At 44.9% G+C, this 24,727-nt stretch overlaps 1 protein-coding gene across 3 annotated transcripts in view; it reads left to right on the forward strand.

Moving 5' to 3' along the window:
• CPEB2 (cytoplasmic polyadenylation element binding protein 2) overlaps window positions 1-24,727 on the forward strand; it is a 119,458-nt gene that overhangs the window by 41,515 nt on the left and 53,216 nt on the right. For 2 of the 3 annotated variants that reach the window (XM_075858238.1, XM_075858221.1), the window contains exon 2: window positions 286-573. In XM_075858238.1, coding sequence (XP_075714353.1) covers window positions 289-573 — 285 coding nt within the window. In that variant the 5' untranslated portion in view covers window positions 286-288. The remainder of the gene's footprint in view (window positions 1-285; window positions 574-24,727) is intronic. The other variant, XM_075858231.1, reaches the window with a different exon arrangement.

Consider the following 24,727-nt stretch of genomic DNA (forward strand, 5'->3'; position numbering starts at 1 on the left):
TTAATAAGGCACCCCCATTGATGGTATACATACATTGTTCCCTATGGACATATCTACGTCCACCCTAGTCTTATGGATAATGAGAGTGTACATTTTAAAGCGAGTTCTGTTAAGATTCATTGTAAATTCTGTTTTGCAGACCTGTTATGTAAAGTGAACAACCAGGTTCTAAGCACATAAATAAATCGGATGTAGACGTCTTAGGAAAGATATTTCTTGATATAGATATTACATGGAACTTTCCAAGACGGCGTGCTCATCACTTTGTCTTTGTTTCTTTTGCAGCCTATGGTAAAGCAGTCTCCATGGAGCAGCCACCAAGGCAGCGGCTGGAGCACAGGCAGCATGTCATGGGGGGGGATGCATGGCAGAGACCGTCGCACTGCAAACATGGGAATCCCCGGCTCCATGAACCAAATCTCCCCTTTAAAGAAGCCCTTTTCTGGGAACGTCATCGCCCCACCTAAGTTCACACGATCCACACCATCACTCACTCCCAAGTCTTGGATTGACGACAATGTGTTCAGAACAGACAACAACAGCAACTCTCTCTTACCCTTACAGGTAAGAATGGTAGGTAACCACGCTTTACCTTAAATGCATGCTTCATATATTGTCTATGTCACCTGTTATATGCAGATAGTAATCCAGCAATGCCGGCAAAGCTCAGATAAGATCCGAGGCAATGCAGCATGTAACCTGAAAGTATGTATGATCGGGAATGAGCGTTCGTAAAAGCGCTCGTTCTATCGAACATTGGCCCATGTAAACAGAAATGACCCTCCGTGTTTCCCTGCACGGTGGGTGGCGTGAAGGTTAACGCACATTGGTCCTTTCATTGTCTGTATCGGGGGGATGTCGGACTCCCCTCTTCAGAAGGGAGAGGAATATACCATAAAGGCCCTTTTACATGGGCTAATGATCAGTGAACAAGCGTATTTACGAACCCTCGTTCCTGATTATTGCCTTTTGTAAACAGGGCAAAGATCAGCTGATGAACGAGCAAATGCGACCCTAAAAATCGTTGCCAGTCGTCCGCACATCTTCCTGAGTAAACGGAGATATGTGCTCCCGACATGCAAAGTTACGTGGACGAACAATCATAGTGACGATCGTTCGTTCCCATACCAAACGATCATTGCGCCATTTGATGAAGGCAAAGGAGCGCCGATCAACAAGCTGTATTGTCGATCAGTTTGATATAGGTGGCGAACCACATTAGCATTCAGTGATGGGAATATCCCTTTAACAAAAAAACGTGTGCCTTTTTAGACCATATACATATATATGAAGATATATACATTTCACATTGCATGCAGAAACATAGGTTACCAGAGGAGGTAGTCTGCAAAATCCAGACTCCAAACCCAAGGAGCCTAGACACGTGAAGTCTGTCTGCCAGTGTAGCAGGTGTGTTTAGTGGCAGTCGGCCTCTTGCCCTGGCAGGATGCCATACTTACCATGCACTCCAAGGCCTTACAAGGCTGTTCTGCTGAGAAGGACGAGCGTGTTTGTCAGCGTTGTTTTCATACGGGCAGTAAGAATGGATTTGGGATAATTACAGAGTCCTTAAACTGGGTAAAACCAGCTTAGTACAGCAGGAATTATCTTCTCCAGAACCACGTTTTAATGTGATGTGTGACAACAAATCTGCTTGTCTGTGTATAAATATAGTTATTATAGCTTGTTCGTAAGTGGAAGTCTTATACGTTACTTAGAAAACGGTAGTATATATACCTAGATGCATACACAGGACGGTATATACATAATGGGAATCTCAGTAGTAGTATATAGGTGTGTGCTGCATGCGACCATTTTTAATTCTAGGCCTTGGATCCCTGGTATTGGCTACATAGACATCCCTCACCAAAGTCATTTATTATTTACCCCTTAGACCCCCCCCCCCCCCCCCCCATCTAAAGCAACTGTGGAGAGAAAAAAAAAAAGAAGAAAAATAATAATGAAAAACAATGAAAAATCTTTACACCTTCTTATATGCAACGTTGTAATGAAAAAAAAAAAAAGCAAGGACGGATCTTAATTACTATTAGTATTTTCCCAATTTTGCCAATTTGTAAAAAAATTTTATTTTGAATTATTTTTTATAAGCAATCATTTTATCTACTAAGTTTCACCATTCAGCAATAGTCGGTCCCGTCACCTTTACTAATTCCTTTCATATGATTAGAAAAAAGTTTTGCATTTTAATCTCCAAACTTGAGATCTTTCGGACTCTGCTGTATGGCCGTATGGACATGTTGGTTTACATGCGCTTATCCATACAGTGCATAGCCTTCTGTGAACGCTGCGGGTATGAACACGACATAGATAGAGACAGCACTGTTTATTGGATTGAACCATCTTTGTACGATTATTCTTTCTTAGGACTGTTCACCAAGTTTCTAACTTGAAGGTTGGCATAAAAATGGGTATCTATAGGTACAGTATGTCTCCAACAGAAACAATATCATATACATACGCAATAGCGAAACTGATTTTAATCTTCTCTTTTTTAAAAGGAACAGCGCCACTCTTGCCATTGGGCAGATTCCGGTATTGACGATTGAATGGGGTGGAGATGCAATACCACACGCAGTCCATGGACAGGAGTGGCGCTGTTTCGGGAAGAAAGCAGCCATGTTTTTCTAATCTTATGCAAGGTTTAAGGTTCAGCTTGTAGGTAACTGGGCACGATCCAGATGGGTGAACACTTTATCACATGTATACAGCTCAGTGGTCTGGCGAGTCAGTGTAGGAGACCATATTGCTCGCCTGGCATGTGAGGGTCTTCACAGATTGTGTCGTCAGGAGGGCGATGTGACTGCAGACACCGGCAGGGTTGTCAGCTGTAGTCCTTCGCTCATACACTTTGTTCTTTTGTCCTTACAAGGCCTGGTATTCTGAGGCGACCTTCCTTAGGAAACTACTGCATTTTTCGCTCATGTGACTTAGCAGTGGAACATTGTTTTTCTGTTACGTCTATGCCCATTAAATATTCATTGTGTCTGCTTAAGTAGCCCAGGGCCTTGATGCATCCATAGTGTCGTCTCATCTGTGCCCAAAAAATGACAAAGAGGAACATGAATGGGAAAGATCCACTTTTTCATGCATACCTATACGCTTGAATAGTCTTTAATTTAAATATTAGCCCAAAAATCCACTCTACATAGGAAATGCTAAGATCCAAATTGCATCAAATGATGAAATAATATATAAGTTGGCGTCAAATATACAGTTCGGAACCAGACAGGCAACTTTATTATTTCCCAGGTCAAAAAGAGGGACAGAGGGACTTGGTTCAAAAGTAGGGACTGTCCCTCCAAAAGAGGGATACTTGGGAGTTCTGCTGACTGTGCTCCTTGATGTCAAACTTTACGTCACATTTTACCACGGGCACAATGTTTATTTGTTTAATCGTCTAGGACTGTATTTTTTTATTTATCTGGTCCTTTGCAGATGCGGAGGGTGTCTGGCCACACCCCATACACATTAGATTGTTGGCGGATCTAGCTGAAAACAATGCAATTCGCTGTGATCAATCTAATGTGTGTGGGTGGCTCAATGAAAACATCCGGGATGGTGGCCTTGTCTCTTTCCAGTCATCACCCCCACCCCTACTCCCAATATGCATTGCATTCACCTAAAACACCCTAACCCAATGTTTCGGACCTTTGGCCACCTGTTCCTACATCTGCATTATGGAAGGTGACCATGTTGATCCATACAAGAGAAGAGACCCAGCAGGGTGACCTTTAATTGTTTCTAGGCAGTGCCCGTACCCATTTGTTGCTGCCTAGCTTGCAGAGCATATTCATTGGGGAGACTGCTTGTTGGTCTCGCAGCCACCTCGCCTGTCTCCCCACTATACCCACACATTTATTGGCCTCCCTTGCACCGGTTTGTTGAATTGCCCCCTTGCCTGCAGCCCCCATAGTGTTTTTGTAAGAGCTTTGTTTCAGCCCCGGAGTCTGGATGAATAGACCCTTTGAGTGCAAGCTTTGGCTAATGTGGGAATACCCTCCATCTAGAGTGACATGTACCAGGTTGAGCCCCCTGCAGTGCAGCATAGCAGGTGTACGTGTAGTTGGAGTTGTGGTGATTGACAGAAGAGAACAGTGTAAATAACACATTGTGTGTGTTGTGACTGTGTGAGCTCGCCGGTGATTGCGTACATCTTTCCTTCACATTATTTGGCGTATTTAGCTGCCCGGTGCCCCCCTCAGTTTCCTGCCCTTCATAGCCAGTTAATTCTCGTATTTATTGATGTGTGACATCTGAACAATTGACTTATTGATGGACCCGCAAATGAGAGTAACCATTAATGTCTGCTTTTTATGTAGTAGACTATACGTTCTGTCATTCCCTTTATTGCCAGCTCTGCAGTATGTTGTATAACAGTTATTTTATGGAACACTAAAGTAGAATGGGAGGGATTCCCTACAACGAAAACTATGCAGCGCTGTTGTATTGTATGACGGCGCCCCAAAATAGTCATAAATGGTCGTGATATCATGTTCAGATGGTTAGGACTGCTCGGATCTTGCTCACACAGTGATTTTTCTAACAATCCATCCTATTATTTAGCGCAACTTAGTGCAATATGAAGAGATGGATTGTGTGTCCGAGAAGGCGGACAAGTTCACTCCACATTAAAAAAAACACGTTACTCCCCCCTGTTCTGCATGCAATTCCAGTTTGGAATATTTTGGAATTCTAACAGCGGAATTTTCATTTTATTTCACTTTTTTTTTAGGTTCATGCCATCTCACATTTGAGTTTCAGGGCGGTTTCACACATTGCGTTTTGCTGTGTTTTTAATGGCGTTTTTTGCAGCATTATTTCATGCCGTTTTAAGCCGAATATTACATTAAAGTCTATGGTCAAATGCACTACACACAACTGCGTTTTGGTGTGTGGCATTTTTGAAGCAATTTTGTGGTCAATGGCGTTTTTTTCCAAACGCAGCATGCTCTGGGTATGGCGTTTTTCAGGCGATTTTGCCATATGCTTCTCTATAGGACCTCGAAAAAAACATGTACAAAATGACACAAAATGAAAAACACCACAAAAAAGCCACATTTACATTACATTTTAAAACTGCTAGTGATCTAGTTAAATAACAACTACGATTGCGTAAATTGATCCGCCAAGTTTGCCATCCCCTGGAATAGAATAGGCTAATATATTCACCTATTATTCTCTCAAATTTGCCAAATACTTACCTCAGACATGTCAAATTGATTTCCCCAATATATCTATGGCATGAGAAAATGTTATTCGACAAAGGAAGAATATGGCTGAGCAGTTCTCTCCAATACCAGCAGGGATGTAGTTATAGAGGGTGCAAAGGTAAGGGTATGTGCACACACACTAATTACGTCCGTAATTGACGGACGTATTTCGGCCGCAAGTACCGGACCGAACACAGTGCAGGGAGCCGGGCTCCTAGCAACATACTTATGTACGATGCTAGGAGTCCCTGCCTCGCTGCAGGACAACTGTCCCGTACTGTAATCATGTTTTCAGTACGGGACAGTTGTCCTGCAGCGAGGCAGGGACTCCTAGCATCGTACATAACTATGATGCTAGGAGCCCGGCTCCCTGCACTGTGTTCGGTCCGGTACTTGCGGCCGAAATACGTCCGTCAATTACGGACGTAATTAGTGTGTGTGCACATACCCTAACAGTCATCGGGTCATGGGTGTCTGGAGGGGGCCCAAAGGACCAGAGGGACACCAGTATTATACATGGCACATAGTAGTTGGCGGCCTGTTTCAATTTATGCATTTGGACCCAGAAGCTTCAAGTTACACCCCTTATACCACCATTCAGATGCCCACCAATGCGGGCCAAAAAGTGGAAACATGAAAGCATTTCTATAGTAATACTAATATTGTAAGGCCTTGTTCACATCTGCGTTGGAGGCTCCTTTAGGGGCCCCCGTCCCAAATCCAGCCTAGAATACCCTTAACAATAGCGCAGCATGTTGCACTATTGTTTACGGTAAAACCACGGACACCCCGACAGAACCCATTAAAGTCAATGGGTTCCGTCTGTCGTGCAACCGAAATGCTGCTTCCAGTTTTTCTGGTGTTCTGCTTTTCCGATGGAGCAGAACAATGGAAACCCGAACACAGATGTGAACAAGGCCTAAAATGTCCTTGTATTTTATGATAAATGGCAGAACCGCGAGACAGGACCAGGGAAATGTTGATGAATCGGTGAAGAGGTTCTTTACTGCTGCCATTCAGTTCCGTTATTTTTGGATTTTATGCCTGGATAATTTTGCATCATTTGCTTCTTGCTTGGTTGGTTTAAATGTGCAGTAAAAACCTATTGTTTCCAGAGGGTGAGAAAGACGAATATTTCATGGCAGGATTAGCTTCGCAACGTTTATCTGCAAGGTTTCAGCATGCTGGGGGGTTTCACAAACACTACGTGTCCGGGGGTTTGTTGGGCAATGCAAGCGGCTGGAGATTCAGCAACACCAATGTGATGCCAGTGTGGAAATGATCTCTCAAGTGAATAGGAAAGTTTCTCAAGTTAAAAAAAGGGAAGTTGGGGAGGGGGATACTGGGAGTTCTGCCCCATTAACCTTTTGGCTGCCACACAGGACAGCTGGCTGATGTTGGCACAGGCTAGGAAGGTAGCAGGTGTGCGATTAATTGTTTGGAAGCGATGTTGCATCAACACGGGTAAAACTATTTATACGCGATCCGAGGTATTTACAGGCTGACACCTTTTTCTTGGCCCGGCTTTTTGTTTGTTCACTTTATGTCCATTTTATTGCCATACAAATAGTAATTTCTGTAAATAGACCCTAATGACTTAGTTTATCCGTTGTGTGCCCATTTACTGTATCTACCGCTCTAGATCCGTCGTAGGTTCCCTGTATGTAGTGATACATTTATAGTTACAAGCTTTTTGCGTCGTCCATTACCCGTTCTATGGTGTGATTTTTATTTTGGTTGAATCGCGGGAAGTATGGTATTACAGCTGTAATATGGATGCTTGAGGGTATGTTCACACGGCCTATTTTCGGCCGTTTTTCGGTGTTTCGTTCCCACGGGGTGTAGTTAACATATTTTTCTGTATTACAAATGACAGACGTAATGAATATTGTTAACAATTATTATTTTATGGTTAGAACAGTTTGTTAACGATGATCAATATGTCAGCCACCTAGACCGGACCCTGCACGACGGCACATGGACTCCCTATGGCTCTGTATTACGAACTAAGCACTTCACGTGCACGTGTGGTTACTTCGCAGGCCACTATGTTCTCCCCTGGAAGCAAGGAGCATAAGACACATAGTGGTACAGTATGGCCCCATAGCAGGCTGCAGGTGTCGTATTATGGATTCATACAACACGGATCCCTAATACAGTCATGTGCATGAGGCTAGTGAAGACAAGCATTGCCCGTGTGACTTCTTACCTGAAATCATCATGTCTTAAATATGTTCTGATATCTGCCACAATTTGCCAGGACTGTTGCATAGCAATAGTCCATGCATACATTGGGTGACAACACTAGATCTCCATCATCCCTTGTGGTTTGGCTGTTCATCAAATATATAGTCATATTTTGCAGTATGACAGAACATCCAATATGTAAAGACACCCCCCCACCCCCATTGTCACATGCCTATTAGGTAAGGCTGGATTCACACCTGCATTCAGCTTTACATTGTTCTGCTCCCTCAGAGTAGCAGAACAATGAAAATAGCCGTAGCGTCGGTTCCGTTGCACGACGGAAACCACCGGCAACTGACGGAACCCTTTGACTTTAATTTGTTTAGTCGGGGTGTCCGTAGGTTTACCAGAAACAATAGCACAGCATGCTGCGCTATTGTTTTCGGTATTTCCGGCCGGATCTGCGACAGAAGACCAATAACAGAGCCTCTAACCGCAGATGAGAATGAGGCCTAATTAACATCGACCGTAATTTATGGTGATTGTGTAAATTGTTAAGAAATGCAGAAATAAGAACGATTTATCCTGCTTGGATAGGGAGTAATGAATTTTGGAGGTTATCCCATGATGCCCTTGTATTGAAATAAAAGCGTGCAGGAGATGACGGCAGCGTAATTCCCATAAAGAAATAATAAGCATTTTTTATGCTGGAGGATGAACCTCTCCAAAGCCTCTTAACCCCTTCACGCTCCTTGACGTACTATTACGTCATGGCAGCTCTATCGTTCGCGCTCCATGCCGTAATAGTACGTCTTGCAGTTAGAACAGCGGTGCGCGCGCCCGGCGCGTTCATGCGCTGTGATAGCTGCTGTTTCTGACAGCAGGCTATCACGGCATAATGGGACGGGACCATTTACTATGGTCCCGCCTCGCCGATCGCCGCTATTGGCTAGTCAGTGAGTAACTAGCCAATAGCAGCGATCGGTCTCATTCAGCACAGCAGTGCTCGAGCCCGGCGTTCCTGAGCTGTGATAGCTGCTGTTTCTGACAGCATGCTATCACAGCATAATGGGCCGGGACCATTTACTATGGTCCCGCCTCGCCGATCGCCGCTATTGGCTAGTCAGTGAGTAACTAGCCAATAGCAGCGATCATTCTCGTCACTTCCTCTCTCTGACCTCACATCCTGCTGCAACCGCCCTGAACGCCCTGTTGGAGTTAGCGAGGCGTTGAGATCGGTTGTGAGCAGAGAGTCAGAGAGAAAAGAAGTGAAAAAAAGTGAAAAAAAGTTTCTAAAACAACGTTTTTTTTGCTTCCCACCACCCCATCCACTACCCACTCCTGTTCCCTTCCTCTTTGAGTTCTACCCACGTTTTTTGGTCAGTGATCTCCTATCACTGACCACTTTTCAGTCTTCAGGACCACATTTCTTGGTCCCTGGGGATTTTTTTTTCATTTTTTTCTATATAAAACATAAAACAAAAAAAAAAATATAAAAAGAAAAAAAAGAAACAAAAAAAAATAGTTAGTTTAGCCAATTTTGAAAATTTAACTGGTTAGTTTAGTATTAGCCCCTTCCCGCTCCTTGACGTACTATTACGTCATGGCAGCTCTATCGTTCGCGCTCCATGCCGTAATAGTACGTCTTGCAGTTAGAACAGCGGTGCGCGCGCCCGGCGCGTTCATGCGCTGTGATAGCTGCTGTTTCTGACAGCAGGCTATCACGGCATAATGGGACGGGACCATTTACTATGGTCCCGCCTCGCCGATCGCCGCTATTGGCTAGTCAGTGAGTAACTAGCCAATAGCAGCGATCGGTCTCATTCAGCACAGCAGTGCTCGAGCCCGGCGTTCCTGAGCTGTGATAGCTGCTGTTTCTGACAGCATGCTATCACAGCATAATGGGCCGGGACCATTTACTATGGTCCCGCCTCGCCGATCGCCGCTATTGGCTAGTCAGTGAGTAACTAGCCAATAGCAGCGATCATTCTCGTCACTTCCTCTCTCTGACCTCACATCCTGCTGCAACCGCCCTGAACGCCCTGTTGGAGTTAGCGAGGCGTTGAGATCGGTTGTGAGCAGAGAGTCAGAGAGAAAAGAAGTGAAAAAAAGTGAAAAAAAGTTTCTAAAACAACGTTTTTTTTGCTTCCCACCACCCCATCCACTACCCACTCCTGTTCCCTTCCTCTTTGAGTTCTACCCACGTTTTTTGGTCAGTGATCTCCTATCACTGACCACTTTTCAGTCTTCAGGACCACATTTCTTGGTCCCTGGGGATTTTTTTTTCATTTTTTTCTATATAAAACATAAAACAAAAAAAAAAATATAAAAAGAAAAAAAAGAAACAAAAAAAAATAGTTAGTTTAGCCAATTTTGAAAATTTAACTGGTTAGTTTAGTATTAGGGTTAGTTAGTGTCAGGGAACCGTCAAAAAGCGTAGTTAGGTATAGTGTCAGGGAATTTAGCGTCAGGAATCGGTCACCGTAGATAGGCTTAGCGTTAGGGATCCATCACCGTAGTTAGGTTTAGCGTCAGGGAAGCTCGGAATAATTAGATAGGTTTAGTGTCAGGCACCCGTCACCGTAGTTAGGTTTAGTGTCAGGGAAGCTTGAAATAATCTAGATAGGTTTAGTGTCAGGGAATCGTCGCCGTAGTTAGGTTTAGCGTTAGGGAAGTCCACATAAAATTTAGTTAGGTTTAGTGTTAGGAACCCTCGCCCTAGTTAGCTTTAGTGTCAGGGAAGTCCACTTGCTCTCTAAAAACAAAACACACATTTGTGCTAGTTGTGCTATCCTATTGCTCCCAGTTAGGGATTTATTTTTTTGCAGTATATAAATTTTGTCTTCGCACAACAAGCATGTCCCAACGGACATTTACTGCTGAAGAGGCGTATGCATTTCTGGCCTCCGACACAGACTCGTCGGATGGCGATACACTATTTTATTTGTCTACCTCCTCATCCAGCGATGAAGAGGAGGGACCCCCTAGGAGACGCCCCAGGACCACCACCATAGTAGAAATCCCTGAGAGAAGTGACCCCACAACAAGTGATACCCCTGAGCGAAGTGACCCCATTTGGACGCCCACACCAGACCATTATGAACCCCAAATCCCTGAGTACACGGGCAGCCCAGGCATCAAATTTAACACGGCAGGGTTCAGTGAGATGGACTTTTTCAAGTTCTTCTTCACTGATAACTTTATAGAGCTAATGGTCACCCAGACTAATTTATATGCCCAACAGTATATCACCAAGAACCCCAACTCATTTTATGCCCAATCCCAGAGGTGGACTCCTGTAAACGCAGCAGAGTTGGGCAAGTTCTGGGGACTGCTCTTGAACATGGGGCTTCTAAAAAAGCCATCCATTAGGACCTACTGGAGCACGGACATCCTATACCACACCCCGATGTACCGTATGGCCATGTCCAGGATGCGTTATGAGGCAATACTTCGCTTCCTACATTATGCCGATAATGAGCAGTGCCCACCCCGAGATGACCCCAGTTTTGACCGTTTATATAAACTGAGACCCCTATTAGACCATTTCAGTGCCCGGTTTGCCCAAGCATACACCCCCGAGAAGTGTATTTCCATTGATGAGTCCCTGGTACATTTTAAAGGGAGGCTTCAATTCCGCCAATACCTGCCAAGTAAGAGGGCAAGGTATGGCGTGAAGTTGTATAAGCTGTGCGAGAGTGCATCAGGGTATACATATAAATTCAGGATATATGAAGGGAAGGACAGCAGTATTCAGCCCCCAGAATGCCCCCCCTTACTGGGAATTAACGCAAAAATTGTGTGGGATTTGGTGCACCCACTGCTGGACCAGGGTTACCACCTCTACCTGGATAATTTTTATACCAGCGTCCCGCTCTTCAAGTGCCTCGCTTCCAGAAGGACTGCGGCATGCGGCACTGCTAGAAAAAATCTTAGAGGCCTCCCTAAAACACTGCTTGGGCAAACACTCAGAAGGGGTGAGAGCAGGGCACATTCTAGTAGCAACATATTGTGTGTCAAGTACAAGGACAAGAGAGATGTCCTTGTATTGACAACAATACATGGCCACACCAGTACCCATGTACCTGTACGAGGTACCAGTACAGAGACCCCCAAACCAGATTGCATCCTGGACTACAATAGGTACATGGGAGGGGTGGACTTGTCAGATCAAGTCCTGAAGCCCTACAGCGCTACGCGGAAATCGAGGGTGTGGTATAAGAAGCTGGCCGTGCACATCATACAGATGGCATTGTACAATGCGTACGTGCTACGTCGATGTGCAGGCCAGAGGGGAACTTTCCTGGAATTTCAAGAGGTGGTTATAAAGAACCTAATTTTTGGCGACCAGGAAGGAGGGGCACCCAGTACTTCTGGAAGCGAGGCCACACGCATCGTACCAGGGCAACACTTTCCAGGAGAAGTTCCCCAAACTGGCAAGAAGGGAAAAAGTCAAAAGAGGTGCAAAGTGTGCTATAAGAGGGGGATAAGGAAGGACACAACATACCAATGCGACACGTGTCCCGAAAAACCAGGGCTCTGTATGAAAGATTGTTTTAAAATTTACCATACATCCCTTGATTTTTAATTTACCCTGATGCACTCCGCACAGCTTATCCCCCTCATCTTTCCCTTTTGAGCCCTGCCATGTGCCCAAGCAGCAAATAACAGCCACATGTAGGGTATTGCCGTACCCGGGAGAACCCACATTACAATTTATGGGGTGTATGTCTCCGGTGGCACATGCTGGGCACAATATATCGGACACTGAAATGGCATATATGTATAGGAAATTGCAAATCTCACTTTGCACCATCTACTGCGCATTACCTTTTACACAATAACTGTTGGGTCAAAATGCTCACTACACTCTAGATGAATGTCTTAAGGGGTGTAGTTTTTAAAATGGGTTCACTTCTCGGGGGTTTCAACTGTACTGGTACCTCAGGGGTTCTGCCTACATGACTTAGCACCAGAAAAGCTCCAGTAGGCTAAATGGTGGTCCTTCCCTTCTGAGCCCTGTCGTGTGCCCAGGCAGCTAATAACAGCCACATGTAGGGTATTGCCGTACCCGGGAGAACCCACATTACAATTTATGGGGTGTATGTCTCCAGTGGCACATGCTGGGCACAATATATCAGACACTGAAATGGCATATATGCATAGGAAATTGCAAATCTCACTTTGCACCATCTGCTGCGCATTACCTTTTACACAATAACTGTGGGGTCAAAATGCTCACTACACCACTAGATGAATGTCTTAAGGGGTGTAGTTTTTAAAATGGGGTCACTTCTCGGGGGTTTCAACTGTACTGGTACCTCAGGGGTTCTGCCTACATGACTTAGCACCAGAAAAGCTCCAGTAGGCTAAATGGTGGTCCTTCCCTTCTGAGCCCTGTCGTGTGCCCAGGCAGCTAATAACAGCCACATGTAGGGTATTGCCGTACCCGGGAGAACCCACATTACAATTTATGGGGTGTATGTCTCCAGTGGCACATGCTGGGCACAATATATCAGACACTGAAATGGCATATATGCATAGGAAATTGCAAATCTCACTTTGCACCATCTGCTGCGCATTACCTTTTACACAATAACTGTGGGGTCAAAATGCTCACTACACCACTAGATGAATGTCTTAAGGGGTGTAGTTTTTAAAATGGGTTCACTTCTCGGGGGTTTCAACTGTACTGGTACCTCAGGGGTTCTGCCTACATGACTTAGCACCAGAAAAGCTCCAGTAGGCTAAATGGTGGTCCTTCCCTTCTGAGCCCTGTCGTGTGCCCAGTCAGCTAATAACAGCCACATGTAGGGTATTGCCGTACCCGGGAGAACCCACATTACAATTTATGGGGTGTATGTCTCCAGTGGCACATGCTGGGCACAATATATCAGACACTGAAATGGCATATATGCATAGGAAATTGCAAATCTCACTTTGCACCATCTGCTGCGCATTACCTTTTACACAATAACTGTGGGGTCAAAATGCTCACTACACCACTAGATGAATGTCTTAAGGGGTGTAGTTTTTAAAATGGGGTCACTTCTCGGGGGTTTCAACTGTACTGGTACCTCAGGGGTTCTGCCTACATGACTTAGCACCAGAAAAGCTCCAGTAGGCTAAATGGTGGTCCTTCCCTTCTGAGCCCTGTCGTGTGCCCAGGCAGCTAATAACAGCCACATGTAGGGTATTGCCGTACCCGGGAGAACCCACATTACAATTTATGGGGTGTATGTCTCCAGTGGCACATGCTGGGCACAATATATCAGACACTGAAATGGCATATATGCATAGGAAATTGCAAATCTCACTTTGCACCATCTGCTGCGCATTACCTTTTACACAATAACTGTGGGGTCAAAATGCTCACTACACCACTAGATGAATGTCTTAAGGGGTGTAGTTTTTAAAATGGGGTCACTTCTCGGGGGTTTCAACTGTACTGGTACCTCAGGGGTTCTGCCTACATGACTTAGCACCAGAAAAGCTCCAGTAGGCTAAATGGTGGTCCTTCCCTTCTGAGCCCTGTCGTGTGCCCAGTCAGCTAATAACAGCCACATGTAGGGTATTGCCGTACCCGGGAGAACCCACATTACAATTTATGGGGTGTATGTCTCCAGTGGCACATGCTGGGCACAATATATCAGACACTGAAATGGCATATATGCATAGGAAATTGCAAATCTCACTTTGCACCATCTGCTGCGCATTACCTTTTACACAATAACTGTGGGGTCAAAATGCTCACTACACCACTAGATGAATGTCTTAAGGGGTGTAGTTTTTAAAATGGGGTCACTTCTCGGGGGTTTCAACTGTACTGGTACCTCAGGGGTTCTGCCTACATGACTTAGCACCAGAAAAGCTCCAGTAGGCTAAATGGTGGTCCTTCCCTTCTGAGCCCTGTCGTGTGCCCAGTCAGCTAATAACAGCCACATGTAGGGTATTGCCGTACCCGGGAGAACCCACATTACAATTTATGGGGTGTATGTCTCCAGTGGCACATGCTGGGCACAATATATCAGACACTGAAATGGCATATATGCATAGGAAATTGCAAATCTCACTTTGCACCATCTGCTGCGCATTACCTTTTACACAATAACTGTGGGGTCAAAATGCTCACTACACCACTAGATGAATGTCTTAAGGGGTGTAGTTTTTAAAATGGGGTCACTTCTCGGGGGTTTCAACTGTACTGGTACCTCAGGGGTTCTGCCTACATGACTTAGCACCAGAAAAGCTCCAGTAGGCTAAATGGTGGTCCTTCCCTTCTGAGCCCTGTCGTGTGCCCAGGCAGCTAATAACAGCCACATGTAGGGTATTGCCGTACCCGGGAGAACCCACATTACAATTTATGGGGTGTATGTCTCCAGTGGCACATGCTGGGCACAATATATCAGACACTGAAATGGCATATATGCATAGGAAATTGCAAATCTCACTTTGCACCATCTGCTGCGCATTACCTTTTACACAATAACTGTGGGGTCAAAATGCTCACTACACCACTAGATGAATGTCTTAAGGGGTGTAGTTTTTAAAATGGGGTCACTTCTCGGGGGTTTCAACTGTACTGGTACCTCAGGGGTTCTGCCTACATGACTTAGCACCAGAAAAGCTCCAGTAGGCTAAATGGTGGTCCTTCCCTTCTGAGCCCTGTCGTGTGCCCAGGCAGCTAATAACAGCCACATGTAGGGTATTGCCGTACCCGGGAGAACCCACATTACAATTTATGGGGTGTATGTCTCCAGTGGCACATGCTGGGCACAATATATCAGACACTGAAATGGCATATATGCATAGGAAATTGCAAATCTCACTTTGCACCATCTGCTGCGCATTACCTTTTACACAATAACTGTGGGGTCAAAATGCTCACTACACCACTAGATGAATGTCTTAAGGGGTGTAGTTTTTAAAATGGGGTCACTTCTCGGGGGTTTCAACTGTACTGGTACCTCAGGGGTTCTGCCTACATGACTTAGCACCAGAAAAGCTCCAGTAGGCTAAATGGTGGTCCTTCCCTTCTGAGCCCTGTCGTGTGCCCAGTCAGCTAATAACAGCCACATGTAGGGTATTGCCGTACCCGGGAGAACCCACATTACAATTTATGGGGTGTATGTCTCCAGTGGCACATGCTGGGCACAATATATCAGACACTGAAATGGCATATATGCATAGGAAATTGCAAATCTCACTTTGCACCATCTGCTGCGCATTACCTTTTACACAATAACTGTGGGGTCAAAATGCTCACTACACCACTAGATGAATGTCTTAAGGGGTGTAGTTTTTAAAATGGGGTCACTTCTCGGGGGTTTCAACTGTACTGGTACCTCAGGGGTTCTGCCTACATGACTTAGCACCAGAAAAGCTCCAGTAGGCTAAATGGTGGTCCTTCCCTTCTGAGCCCTGTCGTGTGCCCAGGCAGCTAATAACAGCCACATGTAGGGTATTGCCGTACCCGGGAGAACCCACATTACAATTTATGGGGTGTATGTCTCCAGTGGCACATGCTGGGCACAATATATCAGACACTGAAATGGCATATATGCATAGGAAATTGCAAATCTCACTTTGCACCATCTGCTGCGCATTACCTTTTACACAATAACTGTGGGGTCAAAATGCTCACTACACCACTAGATGAATGTCTTAAGGGGTGTAGTTTTTAAAATGGGGTCACTTCTCGGGGGTTTCAACTGTACTGGTACCTCAGGGGTTCTGCCTACATGACTTAGCACCAGAAAAGCTCCAGTAGGCTAAATGGTGGTCCTTCCCTTCTGAGCCCTGTCGTGTGCCCAGGCAGCTAATAACAGCCACATGTAGGGTATTGCCGTACCCGGGAGAACCCACATTACAATTTATGGGGTGTATGTCTCCAGTGGCACATGCTGGGCACAATATATCAGACACTGAAATGGCATATATGCATAGGAAATTGCAAATCTCACTTTGCACCATCTGCTGCGCATTACCTTTTACACAATAACTGTGGGGTCAAAATGCTCACTACACCACTAGATGAATGTCTTAAGGGGTGTAGTTTTTAAAATGGGGTCACTTCTCGGGGGTTTCAACTGTACTGGTACCTCAGGGGTTCTGCCTACATGACTTAGCACCAGAAAAGCTCCAGTAGGCTAAATGGTGGTCCTTCCCTTCTGAGCCCTGTCGTGTGCCCAGTCAGCTAATAACAGCCACATGTAGGGTATTGCCGTACCCGGGAGAACCCACATTACAATTTATGGGGTGTATGTCTCCAGTGGCACATGCTGGGCACAATATATCAGACACTGAAATGGCATATATGCATAGGAAATTGCAAATCTCACTTTGCACCATCTGCTGCGCATTACCTTTTACACAATAACTGTGGGGTCAAAATGCTCACTACACCACTAGATGAATGTCTTAAGGGGTGTAGTTTTTAAAATGGGGTCACTTCTCGGGGGTTTCAACTGTACTGGTACCTCAGGGGTTCTGCCTACATGACTTAGCACCAGAAAAGCTCCAGTAGGCTAAATGGTGGTCCTTCCCTTCTGAGCCCTGTCGTGTGCCCAGGCAGCTAATAACAGCCACATGTAGGGTATTGCCGTACCCGGGAGAACCCACATTACAATTTATGGGGTGTATGTCTCCAGTGGCACATGCTGGGCACAATATATCAGACACTGAAATGGCATATATGCATAGGAAATTGCAAATCTCACTTTGCACCATCTGCTGCGCATTACCTTTTACACAATAACTGTGGGGTCAAAATGCTCACTACACCACTAGATGAATGTCTTAAGGGGTGTAGTTTTTAAAATGGGGTCACTTCTCGGGGGTTTCAACTGTACTGGTACCTCAGGGGTTCTGCCTACATGACTTAGCACCAGAAAAGCTCCAGTAGGCTAAATGGTGGTCCTTCCCTTCTGAGCCCTGTCGTGTGCCCAGGCAGCTAATAACAGCCACATGTAGGGTATTGCCGTACCCGGGAGAACCCACATTACAATTTATGGGGTGTATGTCTCCAGTGGCACATGCTGGGCACAATATATCAGACACTGAAATGGCATATATGCATAGGAAATTGCAAATCTCACTTTGCACCATCTGCTGCGCATTACCTTTTACACAATAACTGTGGGGTCAAAATGCTCACTACACCACTAGATGAATGTCTTAAGGGGTGTAGTTTTTAAAATGGGTTCACTTCTCGGGGGTTTCAACTGTACTGGTACCTCAGGGGTTCTGCCTACATGACTTAGCACCAGAAAAGCTCCAGTAGGCTAAATGGTGGTCCTTCCCTTCTGAGCCCTGTCGTGTGCCCAGTCAGCTAATAACAGCCACATGTAGGGTATTGCCGTACCCGGGAGAACCCACATTACAATTTATGGGGTGTATGTCTCCAGTGGCACATGCTGGGCACAATATATCAGACACTGAAATGGCATATATGCATAGGAAATTGCAAATCTCACTTTGCACCATCTGCTGCGCATTACCTTTTACACAATAACTGTGGGGTCAAAATGCTCACTACACCACTAGATGAATGTCTTAAGGGGTGTAGTTTTTAAAATGGGGTCACTTCTCGGGGGTTTCAACTGTACTGGTACCTCAGGGGTTCTGCCTACATGACTTAGCACCAGAAAAGCTCCAGTAGGCTAAATGGTGGTCCTTCCCTTCTGAGCCCTGTCGTGTGCCCAGGCAGCTAATAACAGCCACATGTAGGGTATTGCCGTACCCGGGAGAACCCACATTACAATTTATGGGGTGTATGTCTCCAGTGGCACATGCTGGGCACAATATATCAGACACTGAAATGGCATATATGCATAGGAAATTGCAAATCTCACTTTGCACCATCTGCTGCGCATTACCTTTTACACAATAACTGTGGGGTCAAAATGCTCACTACACCACTAGATGAATGTCTTAAGGGGTGTAGTTTTTAAAATGGGGTCACTTCTCGGGGGTTTCAACTGTACTGGTACCTCAGGGGTTCTGCCTACATGACTTAGCACCAGAAAAGCTCCAGTAGGCTAAATGGTGGTCCTTCCCTTCTGAGCCCTGTCGTGTGCCCAGTCAGCTAATAACAGCCACATGTAGGGTATTGCCGTACCCGGGAGAACCCACATTACAATTTATGGGGTGTATGTCTCCAGTGGCACATGCTGGGCACAATATATCAGACACTGAAATGGCATATATGCATAGGAAATTGCAAATCTCACTTTGCACCATCTGCTGCGCATTACCTTTTACACAATAACTGTGGGGTCAAAATGCTCACTACACCACTAGATGAATGTCTTAAGGGGTGTAGTTTTTAAAATGGGGTCACTTCTCGGGGGTTTCAACTGTACTGGTACCTCAGGGGTTCTGCCTACATGACTTAGCACCAGAAAAGCTCCAGTAGGCTAAATGGTGGTCCTTCCCTTCTGAGCCCTGTCGTGTGCCCAGTCAGCTAATAACAGCCACATGTAGGGTATTGCCGTACCCGGGAGAACCCACATTACAATTTATGGGGTGTATGTCTCCAGTGGCACATGCTGGGCACAATATATCAGACACTGAAATGGCATATATGCATAGGAAATTGCAAATCTCACTTTGCACCATCTGCTGCGCATTACCTTTTACACAATAACTGTGGGGTCAAAATGCTCACTACACCACTAGATGAATGTCTTAAGGGGTGTAGTTTTTAAAATGGGGTCACTTCTCGGGGGTTTCAACTGTACTGGTACCTCAGGGGTTCTGCCTACATGACTTAGCACCAGAAAAGCTCCAGTAGGCTAAATGGTGGTCCTTCCCTTCTGAGCCCTGTCGTGTGCCCAGGCAGCTAATAACAGCCACATGTAGGGTATTGCCGTACCCGGGAGAACCCACATTACAATTTATGGGGTGTATGTCTCCAGTGGCACATGCTGGGCACAATATATCAGACACTGAAATGGCATATATGCATAGGAAATTGCAAATCTCACTTTGCACCATCTGCTGCGCATTACCTTTTACACAATAACTGTGGGGTCAAAATGCTCACTACACCACTAGATGAATGTCTTAAGGGGTGTAGTTTTTAAAATGGGGTCACTTCTCGGGGGTTTCAACTGTACTGGTACCTCAGGGGTTCTGCCTACATGACTTAGCACCAGAAAAGCTCCAGTAGGCTAAATGGTGGTCCTTCCCTTCTGAGCCCTGTCGTGTGCCCAGGCAGCTAATAACAGCCACATGTAGGGTATTGCCGTACCCGGGAGAACCCACATTACAATTTATGGGGTGTATGTCTCCAGTGGCACATGCTGGGCACAATATATCAGACACTGAAATGGCATATATGCATAGGAAATTGCAAATCTCACTTTGCACCATCTGCTGCGCATTACCTTTTACACAATAACTGTGGGGTCAAAATGCTCACTACACCACTAGATGAATGTCTTAAGGGGTGTAGTTTTTAAAATGGGGTCACTTCTCGGGGGTTTCAACTGTACTGGTACCTCAGGGGTTCTGCCTACATGACTTAGCACCAGAAAAGCTCCAGTAGGCTAAATGGTGGTCCTTCCCTTCTGAGCCCTGTCGTGTGCCCAGTCAGCTAATAACAGCCACATGTAGGGTATTGCCGTACCCGGGAGAACCCACATTACAATTTATGGGGTGTATGTCTCCAGTGGCACATGCTGGGCACAATATATCAGACACTGAAATGGCATATATGCATAGGAAATTGCAAATCTCACTTTGCACCATCTGCTGCGCATTACCTTTTACACAATAACTGTGGGGTCAAAATGCTCACTACACCACTAGATGAATGTCTTAAGGGGTGTAGTTTTTAAAATGGGGTCACTTCTCGGGGGTTTCAACTGTACTGGTACCTCAGGGGTTCTGCCTACATGACTTAGCACCAGAAAAGCTCCAGTAGGCTAAATGGTGGTCCTTCCCTTCTGAGCCCTGTCGTGTGCCCAGGCAGCTAATAACAGCCACATGTAGGGTATTGCCGTACCCGGGAGAACCCACATTACAATTTATGGGGTGTATGTCTCCAGTGGCACATGCTGGGCACAATATATCAGACACTGAAATGGCATATATGCATAGGAAATTGCAAATCTCACTTTGCACCATCTGCTGCGCATTACCTTTTACACAATAACTGTGGGGTCAAAATGCTCACTACACCACTAGATGAATGTCTTAAGGGGTGTAGTTTTTAAAATGGGGTCACTTCTCGGGGGTTTCAACTGTACTGGTACCTCAGGGGTTCTGCCTACATGACTTAGCACCAGAAAAGCTCCAGTAGGCTAAATGGTGGTCCTTCCCTTCTGAGCCCTGTCGTGTGCCCAGGCAGCTAATAACAGCCACATGTAGGGTATTGCCGTACCCGGGAGAACCCACATTACAATTTATGGGGTGTATGTCTCCAGTGGCACATGCTGGGCACAATATATCAGACACTGAAATGGCATATATGCATAGGAAATTGCAAATCTCACTTTGCACCATCTGCTGCGCATTACCTTTTACACAATAACTGTGGGGTCAAAATGCTCACTACACCACTAGATGAATGTCTTAAGGGGTGTAGTTTTTAAAATGGGGTCACTTCTCGGGGGTTTCAACTGTACTGGTACCTCAGGGGTTCTGCCTACATGACTTAGCACCAGAAAAGCTCCAGTAGGCTAAATGGTGGTCCTTCCCTTCTGAGCCCTGTCGTGTGCCCAGTCAGCTAATAACAGCCACATGTAGGGTATTGCCGTACCCGGGAGAACCCACATTACAATTTATGGGGTGTATGTCTCCAGTGGCACATGCTGGGCACAATATATCAGACACTGAAATGGCATATATGCATAGGAAATTGCAAATCTCACTTTGCACCATCTGCTGCGCATTACCTTTTACACAATAACTGTGGGGTCAAAATGCTCACTACACCACTAGATGAATGTCTTAAGGGGTGTAGTTTTTAAAATGGGGTCACTTCTCGGGGGTTTCAACTGTACTGGTACCTCAGGGGTTCTGCCTACATGACTTAGCACCAGAAAAGCTCCAGTAGGCTAAATGGTGGTCCTTCCCTTCTGAGCCCTGTCGTGTGCCCAGGCAGCTAATAACAGCCACATGTAGGGTATTGCCGTACCCGGGAGAACCCACATTACAATTTATGGGGTGTATGTCTCCAGTGGCACATGCTGGGCACAATATATCAGACACTGAAATGGCATATATGCATAGGAAATTGCAAATCTCACTTTGCACCATCTGCTGCGCATTACCTTTTACACAATAACTGTGGGGTCAAAATGCTCACTACACCACTAGATGAATGTCTTAAGGGGTGTAGTTTTTAAAATGGGGTCACTTCTCGGGGGTTTCAACTGTACTGGTACCTCAGGGGTTCTGCCTACATGACTTAGCACCAGAAAAGCTCCAGTAGGCTAAATGGTGGTCCTTCCCTTCTGAGCCCTGTCGTGTGCCCAGGCAGCTAATAACAGCCACATGTAGGGTATTGCCGTACCCGGGAGAACCCACATTACAATTTATGGGGTGTATGTCTCCAGTGGCACATGCTGGGCACAATATATCAGACACTGAAATGGCATATATGCATAGGAAATTGCAAATCTCACTTTGCACCATCTGCTGCGCATTACCTTTTACACAATAACTGTGGGGTCAAAATGCTCACTACACCACTAGATGAATGTCTTAAGGGGTGTAGTTTTTAAAATGGGGTCACTTCTCGGGGGTTTTAACTGTACTGGTACCTCAGGGGCTTCTGCCTACATGACTTAGCACAAGAAAAGCTCCAGTAGGCCAAATGGTGGTCCTTTCCTTCTGAGTCCTGCCATGGGCCCAAACATCAGTTTATCACCACAAATGGGGTATTGCCGCACTCAGGACAAATTGGGCAACAAAATGGGGTGTTTTATTCCTTGTGAAAATAAGAAATTTTGAACAAAAATTACATCTTAATGGAAAAAAATATCATTTTTTTAATTCACAGCCCAATTCAAATAGGTGCTGTGAAAAAACGGTGTGGTCAAAATGATAACAACAACCATAAATGAATTCCTTGAGGGGTCTAGTTTCCAAAATGGGGTCACTTCTGGTGGGTTTCCATTGCTTTCATACCTCTGGGGCTCTGCAAATGCGACATGGAACCCGAAAACCAATCCAGCAAAATCTGGACTCCAACAAACACATAGCGCTCCTTTCCTTCTGAGTCCTCCCATGGGCCCAAACGGCAGTTTATCACCACAAATGGGGTATTGCCGCACTAAGGACAAATTGGGCAACAAAATGGGGTGTTTTATTCCTTGTGAAAATAAGAAATTTTGAACAAAAATTACATCTTAATGGAAAAAATATCATTTTTTTAATTTCACAGCCCAATTCAAATAGGTGCTGTGAAAAAACGGTGTGGTCAAAATGATAACAACAACCATAAATGAATTCCTTGAGGGGTCTAGTTTCCAAAATGGGGTCACTTCTGGTGGGTTTCCATTGCTTTCATACCTCAACACCTCTTCAAACCTGGCATGCTGCCTAAAATATATTCTAATACAAAAGAGGCCTCAAAATGCACTAGGTGCTCCTTTGTTTCTGAGGCTTGTGTTTTATTCCACGAGCGCACTAGAGCCACATGTGGGACATTTCTAAAAACTGCAGAATCTGGACAATACATATTTAGTAGTATTTCTCTGGTAAAATCTTCTGTGTTACAGAAAAAAATGGAATAATATTGAAATTCAGCAAGAAAAATGAAATTTGCAAATTTCACCTCCACATTGCTTTAATTCCTGTGAAATGCCTGAAGGGTTAAAAAACTTTCTAAATGCTGTTTTGAATACTTTGAGGGGTCTAGTTTTTAAAATGGGGTGTTTTATGGGGGTTTCTAATACATAGGCCCCTCAAAGCCACTTCAGAACTCAAGAGGTACCTTAAAAAAAAGGCTTTTGAAATTTTCTTAAAAATATGAGAAATTGCTGTTTATGTTCTAAGCCTTGTAACGTCCAAGAAAAATAAAAGAATGTTAAAAAAACGATGCCAATCTAAAGTAGACATATGGGAAATGTGAACTAGTAACTATTTTGGGTGGTATAACCGTCTGTTTTACAAGCAGATGCATTTAAATTCTGAAAAATGCAATTTTTTCAAAATTTTCTCTAAATTTTGCAATTTTTCACCAATAAACACTGAATATATCGACCAAATTTTACCACGAACATGAAGCCCAAAGTGTCACGAGAAAACAATCTCAGAATCGCTTGGATAGGTTTAAGCATTCCGACGTTATTACCACATAAAGTGAAATATGTCAGATTTGAAAAATGGGCTCTGAGCCTTAAGGCCCAAACTAGGCTGCGTCCTTAAGGGGTTAATGTCTAGATGTGTTCTTTTAAATGCTCGTCCATATGTTGCGGGGCACATGCTATTTTGGTCCCTGTAAGTAAATATGGATGCTTGTGTTGCTGTGCCGTTCACCTTGAGTTGTCCTTCTGACACGGTTCATTCAGCTCCAGCGGTCTCCTCCCTCTGCTGTCACACTGCAGCCTGCACCGTTCTGCTGCTACGTCTACAATGTTACGCCACTGCTCTCTCTGTGACTTGGAGAATGGTTTATGCAAAGCATCAGCCGAAGTATTATAGTATTGATGCCCGATCATGCCTGTCCTGACAAGCCACCTTACCTAAATTCAGTGCTGTTCCTTTAATCCAACATCCAATAATCTAGAAAATCTGGTAATCTGGCATTTATGTCCAACTCAAACTACAGTATAATGTTTCATTTCACAGGACCAAAAGCAAAAGACTGACCAGTTCTAGCACACTATTATGGTAGCATCACTTGTTATGGGATAGCAGGCGTAGCAAGGGCATAACTACAGGCGATGCAAAAGTTGCATGTGGGGGGCCCAAAGGGTCCCTCTGTCCCATAGGAGATCAGTAAAATAAGTGTGATCGTTGTGGTCTCTGTTCCAAATTTTTCATTGGGCCACAGGAGCTTAAAGTTACTCCTCCTTGTGACGTGTATCAATAACCTCAATGTTTTTGGTGTTACTATGGTGCCTAACATTAAAAGACAATACAGGGCAGACACATTTGGGCATTTATTAAGGTTCAGTTCACATCTGTGTTGTGGTTTCCATATATAACAGAAGCCACAAAGCAATACCGGATCCATGATTTGATGGATCCCCGCAGCACCCAACTGATCTATTGACTTACAATGTGGTCCATTGGGGTTACATCAACTCGACGGCAATAATTCTTACCGTCAAATCTCACTGAACCCCCGACTG

The sequence above is a fragment of the Rhinoderma darwinii genome, chromosome 1, assembly GCF_050947455.1.
Source record: "Rhinoderma darwinii isolate aRhiDar2 chromosome 1, aRhiDar2.hap1, whole genome shotgun sequence".
Classification (NCBI taxonomy): domain Eukaryota; kingdom Metazoa; phylum Chordata; class Amphibia; order Anura; family Rhinodermatidae; genus Rhinoderma; species Rhinoderma darwinii.